The 24,734-nt window shown below is 39.7% G+C and overlaps 1 protein-coding gene across 1 annotated transcript in view; it reads right to left on the bottom strand.

The window, feature by feature from the left end:
- PTCHD4 (patched domain containing 4) overlaps positions 1-24,734 on the bottom strand; it is a 212,212-nt gene that overhangs the window by 143,476 nt on the left and 44,002 nt on the right. The window contains exon 2 of the mRNA XM_040249492.1: positions 11,397-11,877. Within this exon, the coding sequence (XP_040105426.1) occupies positions 11,397-11,877 (481 nt within the window). The remainder of the gene's footprint in view (positions 1-11,396; positions 11,878-24,734) is intronic.

Raw genomic sequence — 24,734 nt, 5'->3', positions numbered from 1 at the left:
GTTATGACCAACCTAGATAGCATATTCAAAAGCAGAGACATTACTTTGACAACAAAGGCCCATCTAGTCAAGGCTATGGTTTTCCAGTGGTCAAGTATGGATGTGAGAGTTAGACTGTGAAGAAAGTTGAGCGCCGAAGAATTGATGCTTTTGAACTGTGGTGTTGGAGAAGACTCTTGAGAGTCCCTTGGACTGCAAGGAGATCCAACCAGTCCTTTCTAAAGGAGATCAGTCCTGGGTGTTCATTGGAAGGACTGATGCTAAAGCTGAAACTCCAATACTTTGGCCACCTCATGCAAAGAGTTGACTCATTGGAAAAGTCTCTGAGGCTGGGAGGGATTGGGGGCAGGAGGAGAAGGGGATGACCGAGGATGAGATGGCTGGATAGCATCACTGATTTGATGGACATGAGTCTGAGTAATCTCTGGGAGTTGGTGATGGACAGGGAAGCCTGGCGTGCTGCAATTCACGGGGTCGCAAAGAGTCGGACACGACTGAGTGACTGAACTGAACTGAAGGGCACATAGTGATATCCATAAGCCAAGGCTTGCTTGAATGATAGAGTTTTTTTTGTCTTGATCTGGATGAAGGCATCACTTTCTCATTACAGAGGAAACCAACCACGATGACGCACAGATATTTGATGCATACATAAATCACCATGTTCCAGAAAGACAAGTGAAAATCAGTGTACAAGTATTCCTCAGTTCTCAGAAACCTAAGGCTGGCCTCTAGGATCTTCACATCAATGCAAGATTTATCTCATTTTTCTCTGCTAATTTTCCTTTCTGTTCAATATTGGAATATGAAAAATGCTGACGTGAAAATGAACTGAATCTCAGAAGCAAGCCTCCAGTTTGTAAATGATTTTTATCTGGATGAGACTTTGTTTTTCTTCAGAAAAGCAATGGCATGGGCTTAGTGCATTTTCACCCTTCACGTTTCAAGGGTTGAATGGCAGTGTTTAACTTGAGGCAGCACTGCAGAAAATCCCAATCTCATTGGCAACTGCAGCTCTCCTGCATCAGGAAAATATTTTTTCTTCGAACATTCTGATATGACAGTCAACTCCAATCAGTGAGGATAGTTAAGGTTGCTTGTGATAGATGTGTATTTGAGAAAGGCTTAGATGTCCAGACTAGAGAAGTGGTATGAGTTGACAGAGGAACCGTTCTACCATATCCTGGATAAATTGATGCTTTTTCCTTTCCCTCTCTGCTTAAATATTGAAGCCTGATTCATTATCTGATTTAAGAAGTAAAAAGATAAGGGTACAACATATTAGAAAGCATGAGGCTTATTTACAAATTTTTCCATTAAAAAAAATCTAAACTAGCATGTCAGTTACCCTTGAGATAAACATGATCACCAAAATGGGACCATATTCTCTTTACCATGGGTAAAATTGTTACATAACAGTACTCTTCCTCATTCCTAAACTCCAGCTACCACTGGAAGAAGCTCATTAGCAGTAAAAAGTGCAATAGATGGAGGCGGATTCCAAAGAACATAAGAATCTTAAGGAGTTGGGACGTAATTATTAGCAATGTTGGACAGAGCTACACAATGCAACGTACATATTCAATGCTATCTCAAATGCTTGGCATAAAATTCAGCTTTCTACTTGTTATGCCAAGATCTGTTCCCTTCCCACATCCTTCAAAATATCTACAAATACCAGGTATTTGGATAACATCTTAACTTATTAAAAACTTCTGTCCCAGGAGGTCCATTTCACTGCTACAAAAAGAACAGAGATCAATATAATGAAATGAAAACTAAGGAAATAACGAAAATAGGGACATTAAGATAAACAACCAAAGTTAAGCTTTCCCTTTCAAAAGCCACCAATAAGTCAGCATGTGTAAAAGGCGTTCTATGGGCACTTTGAGTAGACACTTGAAAAGATGCCAGAGACCCACTTTCAACCCCCAACAAGCCAAAAATCTAGATGAGAATACATATAGCCTAAATGTCAAATGAATGATTCATTGAGTAAAGGTGGAAAAGACGTCAAGCACCAATGGGTCCAACTCCCTCATCTCATGAAAGAGAAAACATGGCCCCAGAAGAAGTCAACCTGAACTGAGAGGCACTTGACTGGACCCCAGGTCTTTTTACTCCAAGCTTCTAAACACAGAGACAGTTTCACATCATTGGCCAAACTTTTCCCAAAGGGGATAATTATTCATCACCAAGAGCAGGATGGCTGCAACAGACATGGCTAAAAAAGAGCTCCAATGAGAGAGCTTCTAGCAATGGGGTTGTTGTGGGAAGGCCTTTGATGAGTTTAATGACCCTGAGTAAATTAGGTCCTGGGGCAAAACCAGCTTATTGAGAAACACTTCAAAAACCATAATACAATTGTTAAAAAAAACTTTAGCCAACCATCAAACCTTAGAGTGCTCATTATGTGTTAAACATTGTACTGGTTCAAACTGAGGAAAATAAAAGTGCCCAAGAAGTAACACATTATGTCCCTGGCAATACCTTCTGCTTCCTACATCCAGATCCTATCTCCAGAATAATCAAGAAGAGCAGCTACCTGTGCTTTTGATGAGTTTTCCCAATTGCCTCCTCATTAATAAATCCTTATCTATCACCATGTAGGCTTAAGACATTAGTTCAAAGCAGTATTTAGACAGTGTTTTTTCCAAAAATTTTGACTGTGACCCAAATTAGGAAATACATTTTATATAATATCTAGTATACACATGTATATTAAACTATAGCAGAAATATGAAGCAATAATACACTATCATGTGCAACATCTTTTGATCTTTCCCATACCTTTCTACTCTCTTTTTTCTCATAAGTTAAATATAAATGTGGATCATGATATGTTAAATTAGTTTAATGACTCTAATAGATCACAGGACTTCTCAGGTGGCACAGTGGTAAAGAATCTGCCTGCCAATGCAAGAGCTGAGAGAGATGGGGGTTCAATCCTGGGTTGGGAAGAGCCCCTGGAGGAGGAAATGGCAACCCACGAAAGTATTCTCACCTGGAAAATTCCATGTACAGAGAGCCTAACGGGCTACAGTCCGTGGAGTCACAAAGAGTCCAACAGGACTGAGCGACTGAGCATGCACTCAATAGATCATAACCTATTTGAGAAATGCTAAGAGATCATCCATTCATTAATTCCCCATATATTTACTGACGGCCTACCCAAGACCAGCACTATTTGAAGTATTTGGAAAATGGGAATGAAGGGAACAATGGAAATTTACATCCTTTGGGAGCTTACATTCTATTGCAGAGAGAACACATTAAAATATAAAATATACTGTATGTTAGATAGTGATGAACTTTAAGGAGAAAATGGAAGCAGAAGGGGAGATAGGAAGCACTGTTGAGGCACTTGTGGTTTTGAATAGCACGGCCAGGAAAGTTCCCACTGGAAAGGTGACATTTGTATAAAGACCTGAAGGAGGTAAGAAAATATCTAAGGAGGAACCTTCCAGGGGTAGAGGAGAGAGAGACAGGCTGGACCTGAGGTCAGAGGGGTAGCAGATGCTGGATTTGTTGAGCCTTGGAGATCTCGGAATACCCAAGTCTGTTAAATTTGGACCTTTGAACATCTAATGTCTTTAATCTAACATTTGTCTTCCAATCCCAAATGATCAAATCATAGCCATTTTCATTAGTAATAATCTCATCTCAAAACCTTTGTAGCAAGCAGCTCTAGAATCCACCTCTATCTCTCACTCACATCATGACTGTACGGCGACTGCATTTTCCAAAGATGGCCACAACTGTAGCTCCCATGCCACATGCTCTTCTGCAATGTGACTCTGCCACTCTCAATTTTCTGCCATTGTCTCAATAAGTGGAGTTCCAGTGCCCTCCTCTGGGGTCTGGACTAATACTCAGGCAGTAGAACAGAACTGATATGATGCTATGTGACTCCTATGTCTAGGCCAGCCCTAGGACTTCTGTCTCAGTCTCATGAAATACTTTTACTTGGAACCCTGAAATACCATATAAGAAGTCTGACTACCCTGGGAACACTTTGCTGGAGAGGTCACATTTGGATGCTATGTTCAACAATCCCAGCTGAGATTCTCCTTCAGAATCCCCAGACTTGTTACCAGCCCTGTGAGCAAAGAAGCCATATTGAAAATTGTTGTTCTAGCCTCAGCTATTCCAGATCTCAGATATTCAAATTACTTTCAGCTAAGGCTCTAGACATTTTAGAGGTGGGAGGAGCTCATCTCATTGAGCCATTTCCAAATTACTGACCCACAGACTCCATGAGCATAACATAATGGTTGTTGTTTTATACTGCCCAGTTTTATGGTATTTACATGTGTTCTATGCTAAGTTGCTTCAGTCGTGTTTGTACTCTTTGTGACCCTATGGGCTGTAGCCTGCCAGGCTCCTCTGTCCATGAGGATTCTCCAGGCAAGAATACTGGAGTGGGTAGCCATGCCCTCCTCCAGGGAATCTTTCCGACCCAGGGATCAAACCTGTGTCTCTTATGTCTCCTTCATTGGCAGGCAGGTTCTTTACCTCTAGTGTCACCTGGGAAGTCCCTTTGTGGTGTTTACTATATAGCAATAGATAACCAGAACAGATTCCAACCTAAGGTAGTTCTCTGACCCCGCAAAGAATCATACTAATTTGATGCTACCAGTGTTTTGCCATGATGCTGAGGCAGAGTAAATCCTCATTATCTTTATTGTTTGGCTTGGTTTATGTAGAAGAGACATTTGATGCTCATAAAATAATCCATTTGTTCACCTACATTTTCTCTTCTCCCTCGCAGTCAGCTTATGGCCATATGACTAGTTCTGAACCAACAGAATGTGATAAGACGTAGTTAAATCACTTCAGTGACATGGTAGTTCTAAGTAGGTGTGATTTCTCTAATTATGCTCTCTTGTGTATTCTCTCTTGTGCTGGAGCACAAACTCCGAGAAGTGAAGATGTTGACTTCCCTGAACTTCTGTTGGAAAAGAGTTCCCAAAGAGAGCTTCCTGACCCCCACCAAACTGTGATATGAGCAAGAAATTGATCTTTGTTCTGTTAAGCTAAGTGGACTCAACACATCTTTTGTTATTGCAACATGGTCTAGCTGACCTAACTATTACAATTTTCATGATCTGTCATTATAGTCATTCTTTTGCATACACTATAAACTCCTTGTTTTTTTTTTTTTTTCTGGGAGTTTCTATCCAATTAAATTCAACTCAATGCCTACTGAACTCCTCCCCAAAGCAGCATATATGGTTGGAGGAGGGTACTGACTTAGCAACCTCTCTGACTGATTTCTTTTTTTAAATTCATGAACAGTAATTTCAAGGGGGCCCTTGTGCTTCCTAGTTTGTTCCCCTAAATTTTCTTCTTTAATTCATTCTCCAGTTTTCTGAAGTGACACTTCAAAATGCCTTGACTTTCTTCACATTAACGCCTCCTTCCCCAAATTTATTCTCAGCTGATGACTTGCTTCCTCTTTTACTGACAAAGTTGAAGCCACAGAAGAGGATTTCCACCCCCGCATGTACCAATCTGTCTGGATCTGTCCATATATTTTACCTTCCCTTTTCTTAACTGTAGGTGAGTCGTCTAGGCTCTTATAAAGTCAATAACTCTAGTTGTGCTCTGAATCTCATCCTATCTCTTCTGCTCAATGATATTGCTTCTGCAATCTCTTCTTCTCTCTGCTTTACTATAAAGCTGTTTCTACTGCAGGTCAACAGCACACAATCATTACTTCCCCTTAGGGAAAAATCCCTTGGAAGAATTAGCTTTACTCACTATCTTCACTTTCTTTCTTTCCAGCTCTGTTGAATCTCTTTAAATTACCCTGAGCTCTCCTCTAAAGCAACTCTTGTCGAAGTCACCAATGACCTTCAAGTTCCTAAATCAAATGACTGGTTTTCACTAGACACAATTTCATAACAGCTATTGGAACAGTTGATCTCTTGCTCCTTCATGAAACATCTTCTTGACTTGCCTGCTAGGAGTCTATTCTCTCTTTATTCTCTTTGTATCTCACTTGATAGTCTGATCCTTTTTAGTGTTCTTTTCTGAATCATCTTCATTTGCCCAATCTGCAAGCATTGGAAGACTCCTGGACTTGATTCTTAGACTTCTTTTATTTTTCATCATTATTTATCCTTCCAGCTGATCTTATCAGATTCAATGGCTTTTGTTATTAGCTATTTCATGATGAATCCAAAATTTATATTTTCAGCTCTAGCTGGATAGATTTTACTTCTGAACCTGATCTATATATTGTCTTATATAGGCAGCTCCACATTTCCCTACTTGGATACTTAATAGGCATCCAACTTAGCAGATAGAAAGCTAAACTCTTGTATTTTCCCCCACAATGTATTCCTCCCACAATCCCCCTATGACAGTAAATGACAACTGCTTTCACTTAGTTATTCAGTCCTCAAAGCTTGGGGTCATCTGTGACTCCTCTTTCTCTTACATACCATATCTAGTCCTTCAGCAAATCCTGTCAATTCTATTTACCAGTTTCTATCCTGAGTCGAATCCCTTCTTACCACTGTCACTGCTCCTGTGCTATTTCAAGCCACCATTATAGCCCATGAAGACTTCGCAATAACCTCTTACCTATGTATGAGGTATAACCCATAGTCGTTCTTGCTCCATTGAGACTCATTTCCATACAATGTAAGTCAGATCACACTCATCTCAAAATGCTTCAGATAGCTTAGCATCTTAAGTATTAAGTTCTCAGCACCCTATATGACATGGCTCTATGCTACCTTGCATGAAACTCAGACAGGTACCCATTCTGCTCCAGCCACAGGCTCTTTCATGCTTTTCCTTAACTTCACCAAGGAAGGTCTATTTCAAAGCCTTTGCATGGATAGTTTTCTTTGTTAGACACATTCTTTTCTCAGTATATGGCTTCTGCTTCATTTTATTTAGCTTTCTGTTTCAATTTCACTTGTTTAAAAAGGCTTTCTCTGCCCACCTATGCTCTTTATCTCTTATCTTGTTTTACGACTATACTTTATGTTACTTATCAATAATCTAGCAGTTTATAATTATTTGTTTACTGCCCCACATCTTGCCTTAGTAGGCCTAGAATGTAGGATCCATTTGGGTGACAACTTGATCAGATCTGTTCAATACCTTTTACTCTAGGACATGATAGGTGCTCAACAAATATTTGAATAAATTAATAGCTAAATGAACATGGAGCTCAGTTTTAAATAATGAATGAGAAAGTCTTCTATCTGAGAACCGTGGGTTCACCTGAAAAAGAAATCACAAGTCATCTGCACATGTCCAGTAGAATCAAACTGACTAAAGTTAAGACTCCTGGCATATAAAACAAACTCAGGATGGACAGCAAGAATAATAGTGAACCAGGGCTCTTAATGTCCTTGGCAGTGATCCACAGAAGATCAGCAAGAGATACAGCAGGAGCCAGCTTGGTGTCTGTGTGTGATATTAGCCCATATTTCTCCTTCCTGAAAGAGGAAACCCATCCACATAAAGCAAATGAGGTGAAAAAAAAAGCTGACAATGAGTTATAAATTAAATTAGTGGCGTTCTCATTGGTTTATGCTTGTGCAGAGAAAGGACATTAGGCTGGAGCTAAAAGGGGTCATTTTAGGCATTTTTAAAGAAATTAAGTCTGGATTTCTCTCTCTGAAATCTTTTCTAGAAAGAATACCTATGCCATTTTTAACTTCTTTCTAAGCCTAAATCTTGAATGTACAACTTGACAAACATACCTTTACTTACAGGGCATATATAAGCTGCTTCAGCTGAGTCTGACTTTTTTCAGTCCAATGGACTGTAGCCCCCCAGGCTCCACTGCCCATGGGATTCTCCAGGCAAGAATACTGGAGTGGGTTGCCATGCCTTCCTCCAGGGGATCTTCCCCACCCAGGGATGGAACCTGCATCTCTTATGTCTCCTGCATTGTCAGGCAGGTTCCTTATCACTAGCACCACCTGGGAAGCCCTACTAATATGGACATCAGGGCAAAATATGAAAATTGGTACAGGCTTAAAAAAATACAGGATACAGAAGCATTGTACACACACTTCTGAAATGACACTGGGGACATTAAGTGGATGGATAGTCAGAAAAAAGAACACGAAAATGAAGTATAAAAGGAATACAGGCAGTCAAAAATAAAATGGTTGCAGAGTAGAACACCTCAGTGACATACTCAGCTTGAGGGATAAGTTCTAATGAGGATGAATGGCTTGAATCCTGGAGCATAAAGGAGCGAATATTCACTACCTTAAAGAAATCCACGAAGGAACACAGAAATAGAGGCTTATAAAAAGAGTTGGGCCTCTTTCCCTTATATTCAACTGACATTGGACTACGCAGTTTTGACACCATGTAAACTAATTCATCAAAGGACTACTTTTAAACAATGCTGTGTGTACCACCAGGAGGTATATATCTGCCAGACTCAGCTTATGGATGCTTGACATCACATACATCTCACCACTGTCACCAAGATGGGCTTTGTGGATCTGAGGCTCTGCATGCAAGGCTGTGATTTTTCTATTCTAAAGTTCTCCTTCCATCTCACTCTCTCTCTTTCACACACACACACACACACACACACACACACACACACAGACACACACACACATGCAAGTCAACAAAGTAGAATGGAAATAAGAAGTCTGAGGATAATACATACCTTCAAGGTTTTTACAAAAGAATGACAAAATTCTAACTTCAATTGAGAAATGAAACGAATAATATTATAGGATCTTCAACATTTTGACTGAAGAGTCCAAATACTTCATTTCATAGATGAAGAACTGCGACAAAGGGACTATACACAATTTGCTCAACAAAACATACAAAGTTAGTGGAAAAGCTGGGATGGAAAGCCAGATGTCTGAGCTCTGTGGCATGTCCTTTTCATTTCACTAGATCTCCATCTTGGTATCTTTACTATTAATATTAGGATCATTTTACAAGCAAAACAAAGCACAACAAAACCAACACTCCCTTGATGGAGTAAAATCTTCAATAATAAGTATATGTTTACAGGTCTGTTGGTGCCATGTTTTCAGAAGAGAGCAGAAAATTTCCTTCAAGAATATTTTAAGAACTTGAATTGCAAAAATACTGAAGAGTAACCATTCACCGGGCTTCTGGAGTCTGTACAAATCCAGTCCAGGGCTGATTTGTGGTTATAAAGATGACTGAGAGAGAAGAAAATGTGAAAGGTGTGGGTTTTAGGTTTTGAACATTTTCCTCACTGTGGCTTTCAGTGTTCTTATTCTTTCTTTAAGGAATGAAAACATCACTCTGATTTTGTATCTGAGCATAGGATACAACTCAGCACCACTAAAGACGATTCTTCTCCTTATTTGTATAAGCTATGTAATTGCACACTTTATAGAATGTTCCAAATAAGTATTTCCACTACCTAATTATATTGCTACCAGTTTTAGAAAAAGCTTTCTCAGCTCTAAGGTGTCTAATTTGTCCATCTTGAATGATCCATGTTTCATTTGTGAATCAAGCTGCATGATTTATAAGAATCTTGTATTTATTTAAAACACTGAGCTCCCAAACATAACAAGTATAAATGGTTCAAATCTGGACCTATCCTTGTCACTGGTGGAAAAAAAATTTCATATATTCCTTCAGGAAATAGAAAAACTCTTTTTTTTTAACAAGATGAACACGCATTTAAAGATGATACACAGAATGCAAGAAAGACTCAATTTCTTGAAGCCAGGGACTGTTTCCTAGTCATCATTGAACACACTGCACTTAACACCCCTGGTTAAAAACTAACACAATAAATCTTACTGAGTGTCTACTCTGCTACTCTGTACTAATACTTTAGGATATTCTATTATGTTCAGAAAACAATTCTTTGACTTATTTTTAATCCTTATTACTTTATTCAATCATTACCCTCATTTTTAAACTGATAATCAAAGCTTTATTATTATTATAATGATCATTGTTATTATTATTTAGTTTTAAGTAGGAATTCTATTGTACCACGGTGGTCAAATTGGTACTGACTTTTTGTTTATCCTCTTCTTATACAAGAGGAAACTGAGAAGGGGATGAGCTAACAGGGCTGCGGTGAAGATGTGTTTCTAGATAAATCCATTTTGCAGGGCTGTTTTCAAAAATGTTTGTTTCAGTCAATATGAAAAGAGTCCAGATCACCTTGAAGACTTTAACCACATGCCTATATCTTTGTTACTTAATAATGAAACTATAAGTTATGGCTGTTATTAAGCCAGGGAGTGCAAAGCAACTGTTTTATAGCTGAAAACTCTCCTGTGAATATCAGTTCACCATCTAGAGACCATTTTCACAGCTTATCCTTCACTTTATGTAGGGAATTGTATCACAAGGCACAGAACTCTTCAGCAGTACCACAATATCACCATTATCGTCTCTATTCTGATAAGCTCCATCAATCTTGTCGATGAAATGTCACATACTTTTCTTCCCAGACTTGATATTCTCTTTGCAAGAAACACACACACACGCACATTCCACTTTCTACCCTGTTTATGTTTGTCTGGGGAAAACACATAAGAAGGAATAACCTTGACTGAGGATACTCATGAATTGTTTTCACCGAGATATCAAAAAATTAGAAGACTCATCTTTAAGTGGACTTCCCAAATGGTGTCAGTGGTAAATAATCTGCCTGCCAAAGCAGGAGACTTAAGAGACATGGGTTTGATCCCTGGATTGGGAAGATCCCCTAGAGGAGGGCATGTCAACACACTCCAGTATTCTGGCCTGGAGAATCCCATGGGCAATCCCAGACTCCTGGCAGGCTACAGTCCATAGCGTTATAAAGGGTAAGACACAAATGAAGCACCTTAGCACAACACACATCTTTAAGTGGTTGCAGGAAAATTTTAAGTAGAGGTGGGGAAATGGAGTATATTTTTGCAAAATATTTGAAGTGAATTAATAGACAAGACTTCATGAAGAGATTCTTTGAGATTAGAATTTATCAGTGGCTCTCAGAATTTTCATCCCATGATATCCACTCTTGACCACCATTAATCTGAGGATTCAAGACAAGTATGAATCATAAAGTTTTATGTGAAGCAGATTTCAGATCTCTTTAGATTTGTACCCCATGATCTTCATCCTATGATCTTTGAAGGAGTTGAGTAGAGAATTTCAGTAGTGTGTACTTAAAGAAAAACAATGAACAGCATTAAAGTCCCTGGTGTAAATGGGAAGATGGCTTGGTCAGCCTACAGTTGACTGAAAAAGGACTAAGGGAAAACAGACACCACCCTGAGTAAAAGTTCATATCATCACACAGACACACCGATGCAAAATTAAAACAGATTTCCACCTGAGAATTCAAGAAATGTTCTACCTTGCCCCACACCGGTAAGAAGCCGATTACCACAAGGATGGATAGTTACCCATGGCGAAGAACGGGATTCCCAGCAGGGTGGAATTGTACTTCCCGTCGGTGATGAAGAAGATCCCAGCTGCAGTAATGATGGAGATGCACACGGTGAGCACCCCCAGGAGGCCCAGGAAGGGCTTGCCACGCAAACAGTCCTTCATGGAGCTGGAGAGGGTGGCTGTGGTCAGGATCAGCATGAGGCTCACTAGGACCTTGCTCCTGGCCAGGATGCTGGTCTTATGAAAGTCTCTCCAGAGGCTAAAGGATGCTAACGAGTAGAGCTGGAGGTCCTGGTGCTCCTCCTGGAGCTTCCGCATAAGTTTACAGAACTCATTCTCCCACTTCTCCCCTATGAGGTCTTGAGTGGCAGAGCCATAGGTCTGGAGGTAGTAGGTGATTTGAATGGCTCTGGCTGACTTGACCCGCTGGTCCTTGCTGTTTGGCACTTCCACTACCCCGCCCAGCTGGTGTCCAATAAAACTGTTCCTCCCATCCTTGAAAACAGAAAAAGGGGAGACTGAAGTTACCAGGGGGATGCAAATTCCAGAGAACAGATTCTTACTCTAAGTGAAGGGGCACCAAAGGCAGTAGGCTCGAGCAGTTGAGGAACTGATGTGGGTGGAGTAGCATGTGATGAGTTGATATTCAACCTTTTGGAGCTCCATGAGATACCATGCAAGATGGCTGGGATTAGGAAGGATTTAGAGTATCATGAAGTTATACAAGACTCGCCGCATGCATAGGAAAATGTACATACAGATTATGTTGATCTCATCCATAACCTCATTCTTACCATTTCCTTTTGGAATAATCAATCATAACTCCTTTATGCATGATCAAGTTTAATTATTCAGTTTTGTGAATAATTAAAAAGTGAAGCATGGCATGAAGTTAACAGTCTTTAAAAAATTACAATAATAACATATTTTAAAAATATATACTAAACTGTCTAAGGCTAACACACACACCTACATTAATACACACAACCTACATTAACACACACACATACACTAACACACCCAAGCATTACAAACAGCCCTCCTTGTTTATATTTTGGGAGTTCACCTGTGTGTTGTAGAACAAGTAGAAGAAAATACTGCTTTTTAACAAATAATTTAATAGCATTGAAATGTTTACTAAATATAATGTGAGCACTTGTTCTCTCATTACAACCTAATCCACTGGTTGCAGGTTGACCAGAAAAGACAGTGGACAGACTCTCCAAATGAGATGGATAAGACTTCAGGTGGGGTTGTCAAAAGTCATTTCAATTTCAGGATCTCACATGAAGTAGAGTGGACAAAATCAAAAGAGTGAAGTGAAAGTCATTCAGTTGTGTCCGACCTATACAATCCATGGAATTCTCTAGGCCAGAATACTGGAGTGAGTAGCCTTTCCTTTCTCCAGGGGATCTTCCCAACCCAAGGATTAAACCCAGGTCTCCCGCATTGCAGGCAGATTCTTTACTAGCTGAGACACAAGGGAAGCCCACCAAAAGAGTAGAGAATTCAAAAGGTGGACATCGAGTTGCTTAACCAGATTCACAGCAGTTAATTCTCAACGAGTGTGCTGTACATTCAGAAAGAAATCCCAGACAGCCATCATCACATTTTAATTAATTTTGCTACAACTGTCATGTACTTTAATGGCTGTAGTTGTTAGATGGATTATCGAACCCAGTGGCAGGTTGCAGGATGGATTCTGGTGCTGAAAATGTGCATCACGTCCTGGAGGAGACACAGGTACAAAGGTGAATTTATGTCATGAGTCGATTGTGCACTTGCTACGTCAGGCAAGACGTTTATCTTGTGAAGATGTAAGGGTGGAGAGTCAGAACGGGAAACAGAAAGGTAGCAGATAAGGGCCCCAAATCCAACTCGGTGGTCACCACTACTATCTTCACAGGGCTGTGAGGCGCTGTGTACTCAAGGGACGTTATTGTGGACTCGTTAGATCAGATACTTATATCTGAAGTATTTGTTTTTATACAAAAGCAGCCCTAGAACTTGAGAATGTGTGGAAACACAAAAAACTTGAGAAATTTACAGAGAGTACAAATATTATTATGCAGGTCAAGAAGCAACAGTTAGAACCCGACATGGAACAATGGACTGGTTCAAAACTGGGAAAGAGCACGTCAACACTGTGTATTGTCACTCTGCTTATTTATCTTATATGCAGAGTATATCATGCAAAATGCCGGGCTGGATGGAATCAAGATTGCTGAGAGAAATATCAATAACCTCAGATATGCAGATGACACCACCCTAATAGCAGAAAGTGAAGAGGAACTTAAGAGCCTCTTGATGAAGGTGAAAGAGGAGAGTGAAAAAATTAGCTTAAAACTCAACACTCAAAAAACTAAGATCATGGCATTCGGTTCCATCATCTCAAGGGAAATAGATAGAGAAACAATGGAAACAGTGACAGACTTTATTTAAGTGGGCTCCAAAATTACTGTGGATGGTGGCTGTAGCCACAAAATTAAAAGACACTTGCTCCTTGGAAGAAAAGCCATGACAAACCTAGACAGCATATTAAAAAGCAGAGACATCTCTTTGCCAACAGTCAAAGCTATGGTTTTTCCAGTAGTCATATAAGGATGTGAGGGTTGGACTATAAAGAAGGCTGAATGCCAGAGAATTGATGTTTTTGAACTGTGGTCCTGGAGAAGACTCTTGAGAGTCCTTTGGACTGCAAAGAGATCAAATCAGTCAATCCTAAAGGAAACCAACCCTGAGTATTCATTAGAAGGACTGATGCTGAAGCTGAAGTTCCAATATTTTGGCCATGTGATACGAAGAGCCAATTCATTGGAAAAGACCCTGATGGTGAGAAAGACTGAGGGCAGGAGGAGAAGAGAGCAACAGAAGATGAGATGGTTGGATGGCATCATGGATTCAATGGACATGAATTTGAGCAAACTCCAGGAGACAGTGAAGGATGGGGAAGCCTGGTGTGCTGCAGTCCATGGGGTGGCAAAGAGTTGGACACAACTGAGACAGAACAACAATAACAAATTTTATTAGTAAAGGCCATTAAGAATTGCAAGAGAAATTTAATAGTCACTCCATATGCCAATTTCCTCCCAGGGTGTTAAATAAAAACAGTCTATGTCTGTCTCTATTTCTGCTTTGCAAATAAGATCACCTATACCATTTTTCTAGATTCCACATATATACACTAATATACAATATTTGTTTTTCTTAGTCTGACTTACTTCACTATAATATATGGATACCAAGGGGGATGGGTATAGAAGGAATTGAGAGATTTGGATTGACATATATACACTATTGATATCTATTGATAAAATAGATAGCTAATGAAAGAATACTGTATAGCACAGGGAACTTTACTTAATGAACAGCAGTCACCTCAATGGGAAGGAAGCTCAAAATGAAGTGGATATATGTATATGTATGGCTGATTCATTGTGCTGTACGGTAGAAACTAACCCTTCGCATGAGGTGGCTGGGAGGGATTGGGGGCAGGAGGAGAAGGGGCGACTGAGGATGAGATGGCTGGATGGCATCACTGACTCAGTGGGCGTGAGTTTGAGCGAACTCCAGGAGTTGGTGATGGACAGGGAGGCCTGGCATGCTGTGATTCATGGGGTCGCAAAGACTCAGACACAACTGAGAGACTGAACTGAACTGAACTGAACTGAGAAACTAACACAATATTGTAAAGCAACTCTACTCCAATAAAAATTAATAAAAAACAAATTTTCTATTTAACTAAACCTAACTCTAAATGAACAATACATTTCTAAATAGAGTTGTGAGAATATTTCCCCTTCATTTGGCATTATTTCCCACTCTCTATGGCATCTCTGTAATTTCCCCATCTTTTTTCGTGTAAAAAGCCAAACTGAAATTCTGGCTGTAGGTTCCCAATGCTCTGCCTTTAGTAAACTCTCTGGAGTCCCCCAGTGAGCTGCAAGTGGAAAGGTGAGGTGGCATTGAGGGAAGAAGTGGGAAATCCTGCCCTGCCACTGAGAGGTTTTCAAGGATGGCTTTTGTTCTTTCAATACAGGTCAATTTGCTCCTCTTTGGGGCTTGTTTATTTTCGCTTTAAGCTTGGTATATGTTTTAGCTCCGCCCTTGTTTCCACTTCTTTGAAATACCGTCTGCGATGTTGACTTGTGCTTCAAGTTATTTGAAAAAAAAAAAGTATTTTAAAGGCTTTATTTATTCACTTAAGAAAGTGCAGTTCTGTCTTTACTCATTTCTGTCATCAAAAATGTTTCTGAGGGATTGTTAGCAGCAGAACAAAGATTTATGTCTCCCTCAGGCCTCATTTGGAGATTATTCCAGATCAAAGAGGGTGCTGAACACACTCTTTGTGTGTCTGGACAAAAGTCAAAATTTTGAAGAAGGCAAAATACAGATTTTTTAATAGATGGTCTATACTGGGTTTGGCTAGCTGTTCACTGCTTCTTTTAAAATTGTCTAACATCCATTTTTTGCAAAAATGACTTCATAAAACATATGCTTTCATCTCATTATATGTAAATGAATGTAACAAATTGAATGCCTTTCTCTCTCTTAACCTGCTCTACTTCACACACTAGGATAAAATAAACAGTCTTTGCACATCCTTGAATCAAAAGCTCTATGGAATGAACATCTTGTACAAACCATTGGCCCAATCAAATCTACTCAATACAGTCCAGAAATACACTTCTGCACATTATTTGTAAGAGAGAATTCTACTCTTTTGTGGTAGAAGAGTCAATTCATTTCCCAACACATGAGTGCTTCTATGTAGGAGAAACAAGAATGAATACAATAATTATTCTCTGGGTAGAAATTCCTTGGGTTTGTAAGGAGTCAGGTAGGATTCATGGAGGGAACATTTAATCATGTGACCTGGGCTATAGTGTGCATCTCCTAATAACTGGATAAGAAACCCTTGGCTGGTTCATTTCCCCTTCTAAGAAGTTTCAGTTTTCTCATCTATAAAAAGAATGATATGAGTAAAAATGTTTACATAATACTGAAGAATTTTTTTCAGCTCTATCATGAATTGAACTAATATCATTAAGTGAAAGTGAAAGTAGTAAGCATTAGTCGCTCAGTCGTGTCTGACTCTTTGAGACCCCATGGACAGTAGCTTGCCAGGCTTCTCTGTCCATGGAAATTTCCAGGCAAGAATATTGGGGTGGGTTGCCATTCAGGGGATCTTTCTGACCCAATAATAGAACCTAGGTCTCCTGAATTGCAGGCAGATTCTTTATTCAGGTCTCTAACCCATATCCTTAGGTCCACTTCTGCTCTCTCTCAATATATACTTCACATGGATGCCAGAGCCTGCTTGGACAGTTCTAAATAAGCTCACATCATTTATGCACCTAAAGCCTTCTACTGGCTTTCACTTGCACTAGGAATAAAATAAGAACCCCTTGCTAGGTCTGCCAGGCACCGCATGGCTTGCTGCTGGCCAAGCCCTCAGGCCTCTTCTCCTGAACTCCACTCCAGCTGTCCTGGTCTTTCTTTCTACTCTGAAACACACCAAGTTAATTTTCACCTCATGGCCTGTGCATTACTCACCCCTCTGCCCGGTGCTTCTGTACTATGGCTGAAACTTCTTCCTCACAGAGGGCTTAGCTTCAAAGGGACCCTTTGAACCACGTAATCTAAACTAGACACCTTCTTCCCAGTACTTAGTCCTGTTGGCTTGGCCCAAAAGTTCATTCAGATTTTTCCATAGGGTGTAACAGAAATATTTTGTTTTCTCCCTACTATTTCTAGCTGAAACCATCTTATTTAACGATGTAGTTGCTCCTCTTCTGCTTCCTTCATTAGAATGTGTGCTTGTTGAGAGCTGGCACCATCCTGTTTGCTGGTAATCTCCCTGAGCCTAGAACAAAGCCTGGTATATAATAAACACTCTATAATATTTAACTCAGTGATTCACACTGAGTGTGTTTAACTAATCATGGGTTATCTTTTAGAGCCTGCTTCCCTAAGAACAGGGAAAGTAAGAGATAATATAAATGTCTGAGATTAGTAGGCAGTCAGATGAAGAGAGGTATAGTATATATAGAGATTAGAAGTTGGTAGAGAAGAAAACAAACTTTATCCTTTTTTCAATCTCTTTTATCTAGTGTGACCTTAGTCCAAAATATGTTTCCTCTTCTATTTTTCACTGTACAAGCAAGCATGTGCCATAAGCTAATGAACAGACAGGGGGCTTGGGGAGTACCTGGAAAAGGCATTTATATACATCATGGGGCTGGATCATGGACTATGTACATCATGGAACAGCAAATGATGTTTAAGGAACCAAAGTAAGTGATGGGATTTGAGACTAGATAAGAAAGCAGGCACTCGTCTGTAAAGACCGTGAAAGCTTTATTAAAGGAGCTGGACTTACTGTCTTGTAATAGGAAACTACTGGTGAATTCTAAGCAGGGGATGACATGATTTACTTTCTGGAGTGCTCTCTCACTGTACTGTGGGAAATGATTTAGGGAGTTGGGGTGACTCTAAACGAAGGAGGTCAGTTAGGGACTCCCTGCAGTATTTCAGTTTCTCGATGCAGCATGAAAAAAAAATGTCTCTGGTAGGTGAATGGTTCCAAGGTGAATCAATAGAATTACAGGTCACGATGCTATCTCACAGCCAGGAAACTCATCACATTATCACATTAACTCTTCAGAAGCAGTGATGCCAGAAAAAAAAAAATCTTCCATTCTTCGGGTCTTATTTTGTTTATGGCTACTACTTTGTAGCTTTTAAAATTACTCCCACCCAATCCACACCTCTGCAGTAGGAAATGAAATCAAACTCTTTAGAGATAAGATCAAAGCATAAATTCTCAAAGAAATACAGGAGGAAAGAGACGTTAATATTTTAAACTTTTGTGCAGAGAAACAAATTATTCAATGATGCTCTGAAATTATAGGGGACTAAATTTCAGATCTGCTCAGTATATGTGTTAGGTTGATATTAAGATACTTTCTGTACAAGATAACTTGGCAGCATAGCTCCTGTCTAGAACAACTGTACTTTTGATCTCATTGATTTTCAATACAGTCGACATTGCATGGATACTGGAAATTTTTAGATGGTCAATAGTCTTTAATTGCTGAGAAGAAAAACCACTATGTATGGTACAGATAGTGACATTTCTAAAAGAATGATACATTTTGTTGTTCTTATTATTTACATAAGATATTTTTCTTATATTTATTTCTTAACATATCTCTGTTTTATTCTCAATACTGATTACACACACAAAGTAGGATTAAACAAAATCTTCAGTTATCTTGAATTTCTTCCCTAGAGCCTTATGCTTAGTAGAAACAAGCAAATAATGAGAAAGCAAGTTCCCACAAGGTACTTGGACTTTTTTATTAAAAAAGCCATTTTCAGAAGGAAGACTTTAAAGTGTTAAAATGCCCTAATAAAGAATAAATTAAACCTCTTATGTGACCTTGCTAAGCTTGACATTACTAAGAGGTATAAATTTTAAAATTTTTTCCAAAGAGGAAGGTTAAAAAAAGTAAGGTTTCAGGGTTGAAATAAAATGAGAGCTTTAGCCAATGAGAATGTAAAGTAAGTTTAACAAAACATTCTAGCTTATTAATTTTTAACACATGTGGCAGACTCAGTTTCTAGATGCAAGCAGTTTATTTGCATTCTCCTAGGTAACTCTCCAGCCTCTCTCAGAGGAAGTGCTATTCTGGAGTAGCCTCAGGTCACCCCTGGGACATACGGAACTAGCAAGAGGAAAAAAAGCAGGGTGGCACAGCTCAGAGGCATAGCCAGTCATCTGATTCTTGTTTTTAACGCCAATGCTCATGTTCTTAACACACCTGCACATACGTTTGAATAATCTGCGAATATTCCTGAATGAAAGGAAATAGAAGGTTAGATACACAGATTCAAGAGGCCACTGTCTCATTTAAAGTTCCAGTGTTATCACCATCAAGCTGTGGAAGTCTCTTGAGCTCTGGGCACGTCAGCTTTATTATTGGCTAAAATAAGATTTATAAGGGCTTCTCTCATAGCTCAGTTGGTTAAGAATCTGCCTGCAATGCAGGAGATCCCGGTTCGATTCCTGGGTCAGGAAGATCCCCTTGAGAAGGGATAGGCTACCCACTCCAGTATTCTCCAGCTTCCCTTGTGGCTCAGCTGGTAAAGAATCCGCCTGCAATGCGGGAGACCTGGGTTCCATCCCTGGGTTGGGAAGATCCCCTGGAGAAGGGAAAGGCTACCCAGAATTCCATGGACTGTATAGTCCATGGGGTCACAGAGTCGGACAGGACTGAGTGACTTTCATCATCAAGATTTATAAGGTATTGTGAGACCAGGTATGTTAATATACAAAAAACACTTAGAGTAGTGGTCAGAAAATGTTGGAAGTTGTTAGCATGGCATCAGTCAAATATTTGAGGGGGGCTGTTTATTTACTGAGCTATCTAGCATTATTTCACATTTCCCAGTAAATGTCTGTGATGTGATAGAGAGAATACAGAGTCCAGGGTCCAGACTGGTTGTGAATTCCAAGTTTGCTGCTCTATAGGAGGGTGACCGAGGACAAAATGCTTGCCTTGTCTGATGCCAACTATATCATCTCCAAAGTAAAAGATTTGGCTTATATTATCTCTAAAGATTTCACTAGCTCTTTATTTAATGATTCATCCATGGTAAAGTTATCAGACACTACAAAGCAGGCTAGAGAAATCTGCCCTAAGGAAAAAAATAAATAAGAAGAAAGGAGAAATGCAAGATGACCCGTGTTCATTTCCATAGAAACAAGAAGCTTTTTATCTTCTCTTAAATCTGAACCAAGTAGCTTTTTCTCCTCTTTGAGGAATTTCCAGAGAGAATTTTTCTCAAATGGTGAAAAATCAAGACTTTGCCCCATTTTACCTAGATGGACAATCATCTCTCAGTAGCTCAGATGAATTCATTTATTTCTTAGATAGTAAAATTCATGTTTTCTTCAGATCTCTATTTCATGAGTATCCTCCCCACTTATTCACATAGTAAAATAAATGCATTTAATTTCTCCTCAACTCAAATGAAATCTTTACAGAAACGTGTAAGTAACGTGTGGAAGTAGAGTTAATATCTACATTAAGTGTGAAGCATGTAACAATGGCTTTTTTATTTCTCTGTAAGTCATTAGTGACCCTATCCCCCACATTTCCTTTAAAATGAATCATTTAAATTTCATTTTAAATTAGTCTTTCACAAAGTGAAATGACCACTCAGGGCAAGTATCCATTATTAAAAGAGATTTAGTGCTGACACTGGTCTACACAAAAGAAGCTGGCTGTCACTCACGCCAGCGTTTGAGGAATGCGGAAAGCTCCCTTCCGGAGAAGGACTGAAAGTCTGCTGTGATAGGCTTTCTTTGGGGATAAGACTCTAGTTTACAATCATGTGCTATGTAAGAAGTCTTCCTGGCTGGCTCAGCGGTAAAGGATCTGCCTGCAAGGCAGGAGCCGAAGGAGACATGGGTTCAATCCCTGGGTCGGGAAGACTCCCTGGAGGAGGGCATGGCAACCCACTCCAGTATTCTTGCCTGGAGAATCCCCATGGACAGAGGAGCCTGGCGGATAATAGTCTACAAGGTCACAAAAAGTCTAACACAACTAAAGCAACTTAGCACACAGGCATGCACGCTTTGTAAGGAGTGTGAGGTTAGCACCTGTGAATGGAACAGTAGATCAGACTAACAAACTACTGAGGCAAACCTCAGTGTAGAGCCCAGGACATCGTTCCATAAAGGGGAAAGTCAGGGAAGATCAAAGGTGTAGGTACTGCAGGCAGTAGTACGGTAAACTGATGGGGCACCAAGGACACGACAGAGGTGGAAACAGGTAAGAAGGGAAGTCATTCTTTCATTCCAGAAATATTCAGTGAGGACCTGCTCTATGAGAGCCAGCTCTTGAGGACAGAATCGTGAACAGATACAATTTTTATCCTCAAACAGCTTGTGGTTTTGCAGTGCAGTGGGAGATGGAGGAAGATAAGTAAGCAGGCAGGCATTTTATATATTATGATACTAGTTGACACAAAGTGTTAAGGTACCACTAGATGGAATCACTAGCCTATCCAGGACTAAGAAGACTTCCAAAGAAGGTGGCCTCTTAGCTGAGACCTGAAACATGATAACAATTCCTTAAGTGAAGATGGGGGATTTGGTTGGTGGACATGGGGAGGTGTGGTCTTCTAGGCAGAGGGACCAGCATGTGCAAAGGCCTAGAGACAAACATAAGATACTGCCTTACTGGCACTTTGGTAATGACTGGAATATACAGTGGGGGGCAAGAAAGGGTGATGCAGAGATGTACACAGGTAGTGAGTATGGAGGTTTGCTTATTCGAAAGTTCTCTTTAAGTGCAATGTGAAAAATGAACTGCATGCATGGCCTTAAGGAAGGAGATGGACACTAGAGAGGGTCCATGGGACCATTTTTTTGTTTTTTGCCTCCCTCACAGCTCTATCGAATCCAAGACACATCTAACTAATCAAATGGGCATCAAAAAAAGATTTTTCAGATTTCATGGCATGCACATTGTCTGAAAATCAATTTTCCCCACACCCAGGTCCCTTTCCCAAAGAACAACTCATTTTGGAGTGCTGAGAGATTCTTGGAGGAAAGCTTACTTTCTAGAGGTGAAGGAGTTGCTGAAAGGGATCTACTTATTTTAATGATTTTCATAAATCTAATGAATTAAAACAAGACATGCTTTGAGTGCTTAGGAAGGCATGTGTAGAAAGCAAAACAAGAACAAATAAATGGAAAATAAAGTCTCTTCCTTAGAAGAGTTTATGTTGTTGTTAAGGGCTTCCCTGGTGGTGCAGAGGTTAAAGCGTCTGTCTGCAACGTGGGAGACCTGGGTTCAATCCCTGGGTCAGGAAGATCCCCTGGAGAAGGAAATGGCAACCCACTCCAGTATTCTTGCCTGGAGAATCCCATGGACGGAGGAGCTTGGTGGGCTACAGTCCACGGGTCGCAGAGTCGGACACGACTGAGCGACTTCACTTTCACTTTCTTTATGTTGTTGTTATGAAAACAAGGCCCATTAGATGGTAACAAAATAAAACTGCATACAGCATTAGAATTCAGGAGACATCCGTTGAAGAATCAAGGTAACTGCTGAGGGCTGCAAAATGATACACATAGAGCATGAGCTCAACCATGTAAAACTAGATATGCACATATCAATATTCAAAGGAAACTATCAAAATTTTAACACTGGCTCTTATCTGGTATAAAATTATAGGTCATGTCTACCTCCTTGGCTAATTATGCTATTTTATATTATCCTTTAAAAAAACCTATGACTCACCCACAAAAAGAATAAAAATAAGCGTGTGAAGGGAACTGAATAAAGGGTAGATGGGAGTGAGAGGGATAAACTAAGTAAGACTTCAAATTTCACTCTAACAGGGAGTGGGAGAGCAGGAAGGCCAAGAATCAAGAGTCCTTTAGTCCCAGATTCAAGTTCTAAACTTGAATTCAAGTTCCAGGCTTCTAAGGAAGCAAATTATGGTGGTTCATTCACTCTCATGAAGGACTGTGGTTCTGCCCACTGAGATGGAAGGAATGATGGTATTCGGCTTAGAGTAACAGCAGATTCCTGGCTTCTAAGGATAGAGTACAGCACTAACATTCATTTAACTCTCAAGGTGATCTGACCTTGCCCTTGGCTGAAGGATGTTTTCAGAGAAAAGACCCTGAGGACCTTGGTAGTTCAATACAGTTTCCCTTGTATTGAACTTCAGTTCAGAAATGGTCCTTATGAGGTTCTCTTTAATTTTTGTCTTTGTACCTTTCCTTCCCATGCGTTTTTCTTTAATCTGAAAACAAAGCCAAATTATTTGACCAATCAAATTAAAAATTTTTTTGAGGATTTGATATACATAAAACATCAAACTAAGCAAAAGCTGATTTCTTTTTCTTAAATTATCCAGATAATAGTAATGATAGAGGTCTTCATTATCAGATTGATTAAAACTTCTAAGAGACAGGCCATTTAATTTAGGCAGTTTGAAAACAATGTTGCCAGTTATGTGCCCCATTTTTCTAATTTCTATTTTTCTTTGCTTTCCAAGATTGTATAAAATTTTCATTCAAAAGGCCTCTTCTGATAATTAATATGCATTTTTTCATTGTTGTTTATCACTCCAATTAGATTTCCAAATTCAGTGAAGATAGGAAATGAAGGTAGGACCTTTTTCCAGCTAAAGGAAATTAATTTGAGGCACATATCTCAACGAAATGTAGAGAAATTGACATACTAAGAAAGAAGAAACCAGTGGTGCAGCCTTTATTTGCAGCTGTGGGTGAGGTTACCTGTGTCTTAATCCTTTAATAAAATGAAGGTGCACCTTTGTTTCTCTAATGAAGATGAATCAGATTTTTTTTTAAAGTATTATGTTTTAGTAGGAGGATAATTGTTTTACAATGTGTGTTAGTTTCTGCTGTACAACAACATGAATCAGCTGTAAGTATGCATATATTTCCTTCCTCTTGAGCCTCCCTTCCCTCCCCACCATCCGACCACTCTAGGTCATCACAGAGCTGTGTTGTACAGCAGCTTCCCACTAGCTATCCATTTTATAGAATGGTAGTATACATATTGGAGAAGTAAATGGCAACCCACTCCACTATTCCTGCCTGGGGAGTCCCAAGGACAGAGGAGACGGGCAGGCTAAAGTCTATGGGGTCGAAAAGGAGTTGGACATGACTTAGCAACTAGACAACAAAGTGTATACAGGTCACTGCTACTCTCAGTTCCTCCCCTCCTCTCTTTCCCGCGCTGCATCCAAAAGTCCATTGTCTACATCTGCATCTCTATTCCTGCCCTGCAAATAGGTTCATCAGTACCATTTTTCTAGATTCCCTATACATGCGTTAATATATGATATTTTTCTCTTTTTGACTTATCCGGAAGATGAACCAGACCTTAATACAGCATCTCATGGTCTTGTATCAACATCCTCCATCCTCTTTCTTGACCCCACCTCCTTTCTCCCTACCACTCCTGTCTTTCTCTTTCTCTGGCGCTCTCAATTTTTCTCATTCTTAGTTCCCTCAATTTTTCTCATTCTTAGTTCCTTCCGCTCTGGCCTTTCCCCTTCCTTTTCCTCCTCTTCCCCCTCCCATCTCTGTCTTTCCTTTATTTGAAAGACAACTACCACAAAGCCACAGTGAGGGGTGATTATTGAACTATGTCAGTAAAATGCCAGATAAAGAATACAGCGCTTGCTTAAGTCCATTCTATCTTCCCTAAATTACCTTTTCTGTTTAATCTCTGAAAGGACAGACATGCTTTGGAAGTATTGTGTGTGATATACATTCTAATGAGATCCATGCAATT

This window comes from Oryx dammah, unplaced genomic scaffold (genome assembly GCF_014754425.2).
Source record: "Oryx dammah isolate SB20612 unplaced genomic scaffold, SCBI_Odam_1.1 HiC_scaffold_11, whole genome shotgun sequence".
Lineage (NCBI taxonomy): Eukaryota > Metazoa > Chordata > Mammalia > Artiodactyla > Bovidae > Oryx > Oryx dammah.
The sequence above is the reverse complement of the archived record's forward strand: the minus strand, read 5'-3'. Positions and strand labels throughout refer to the sequence as shown.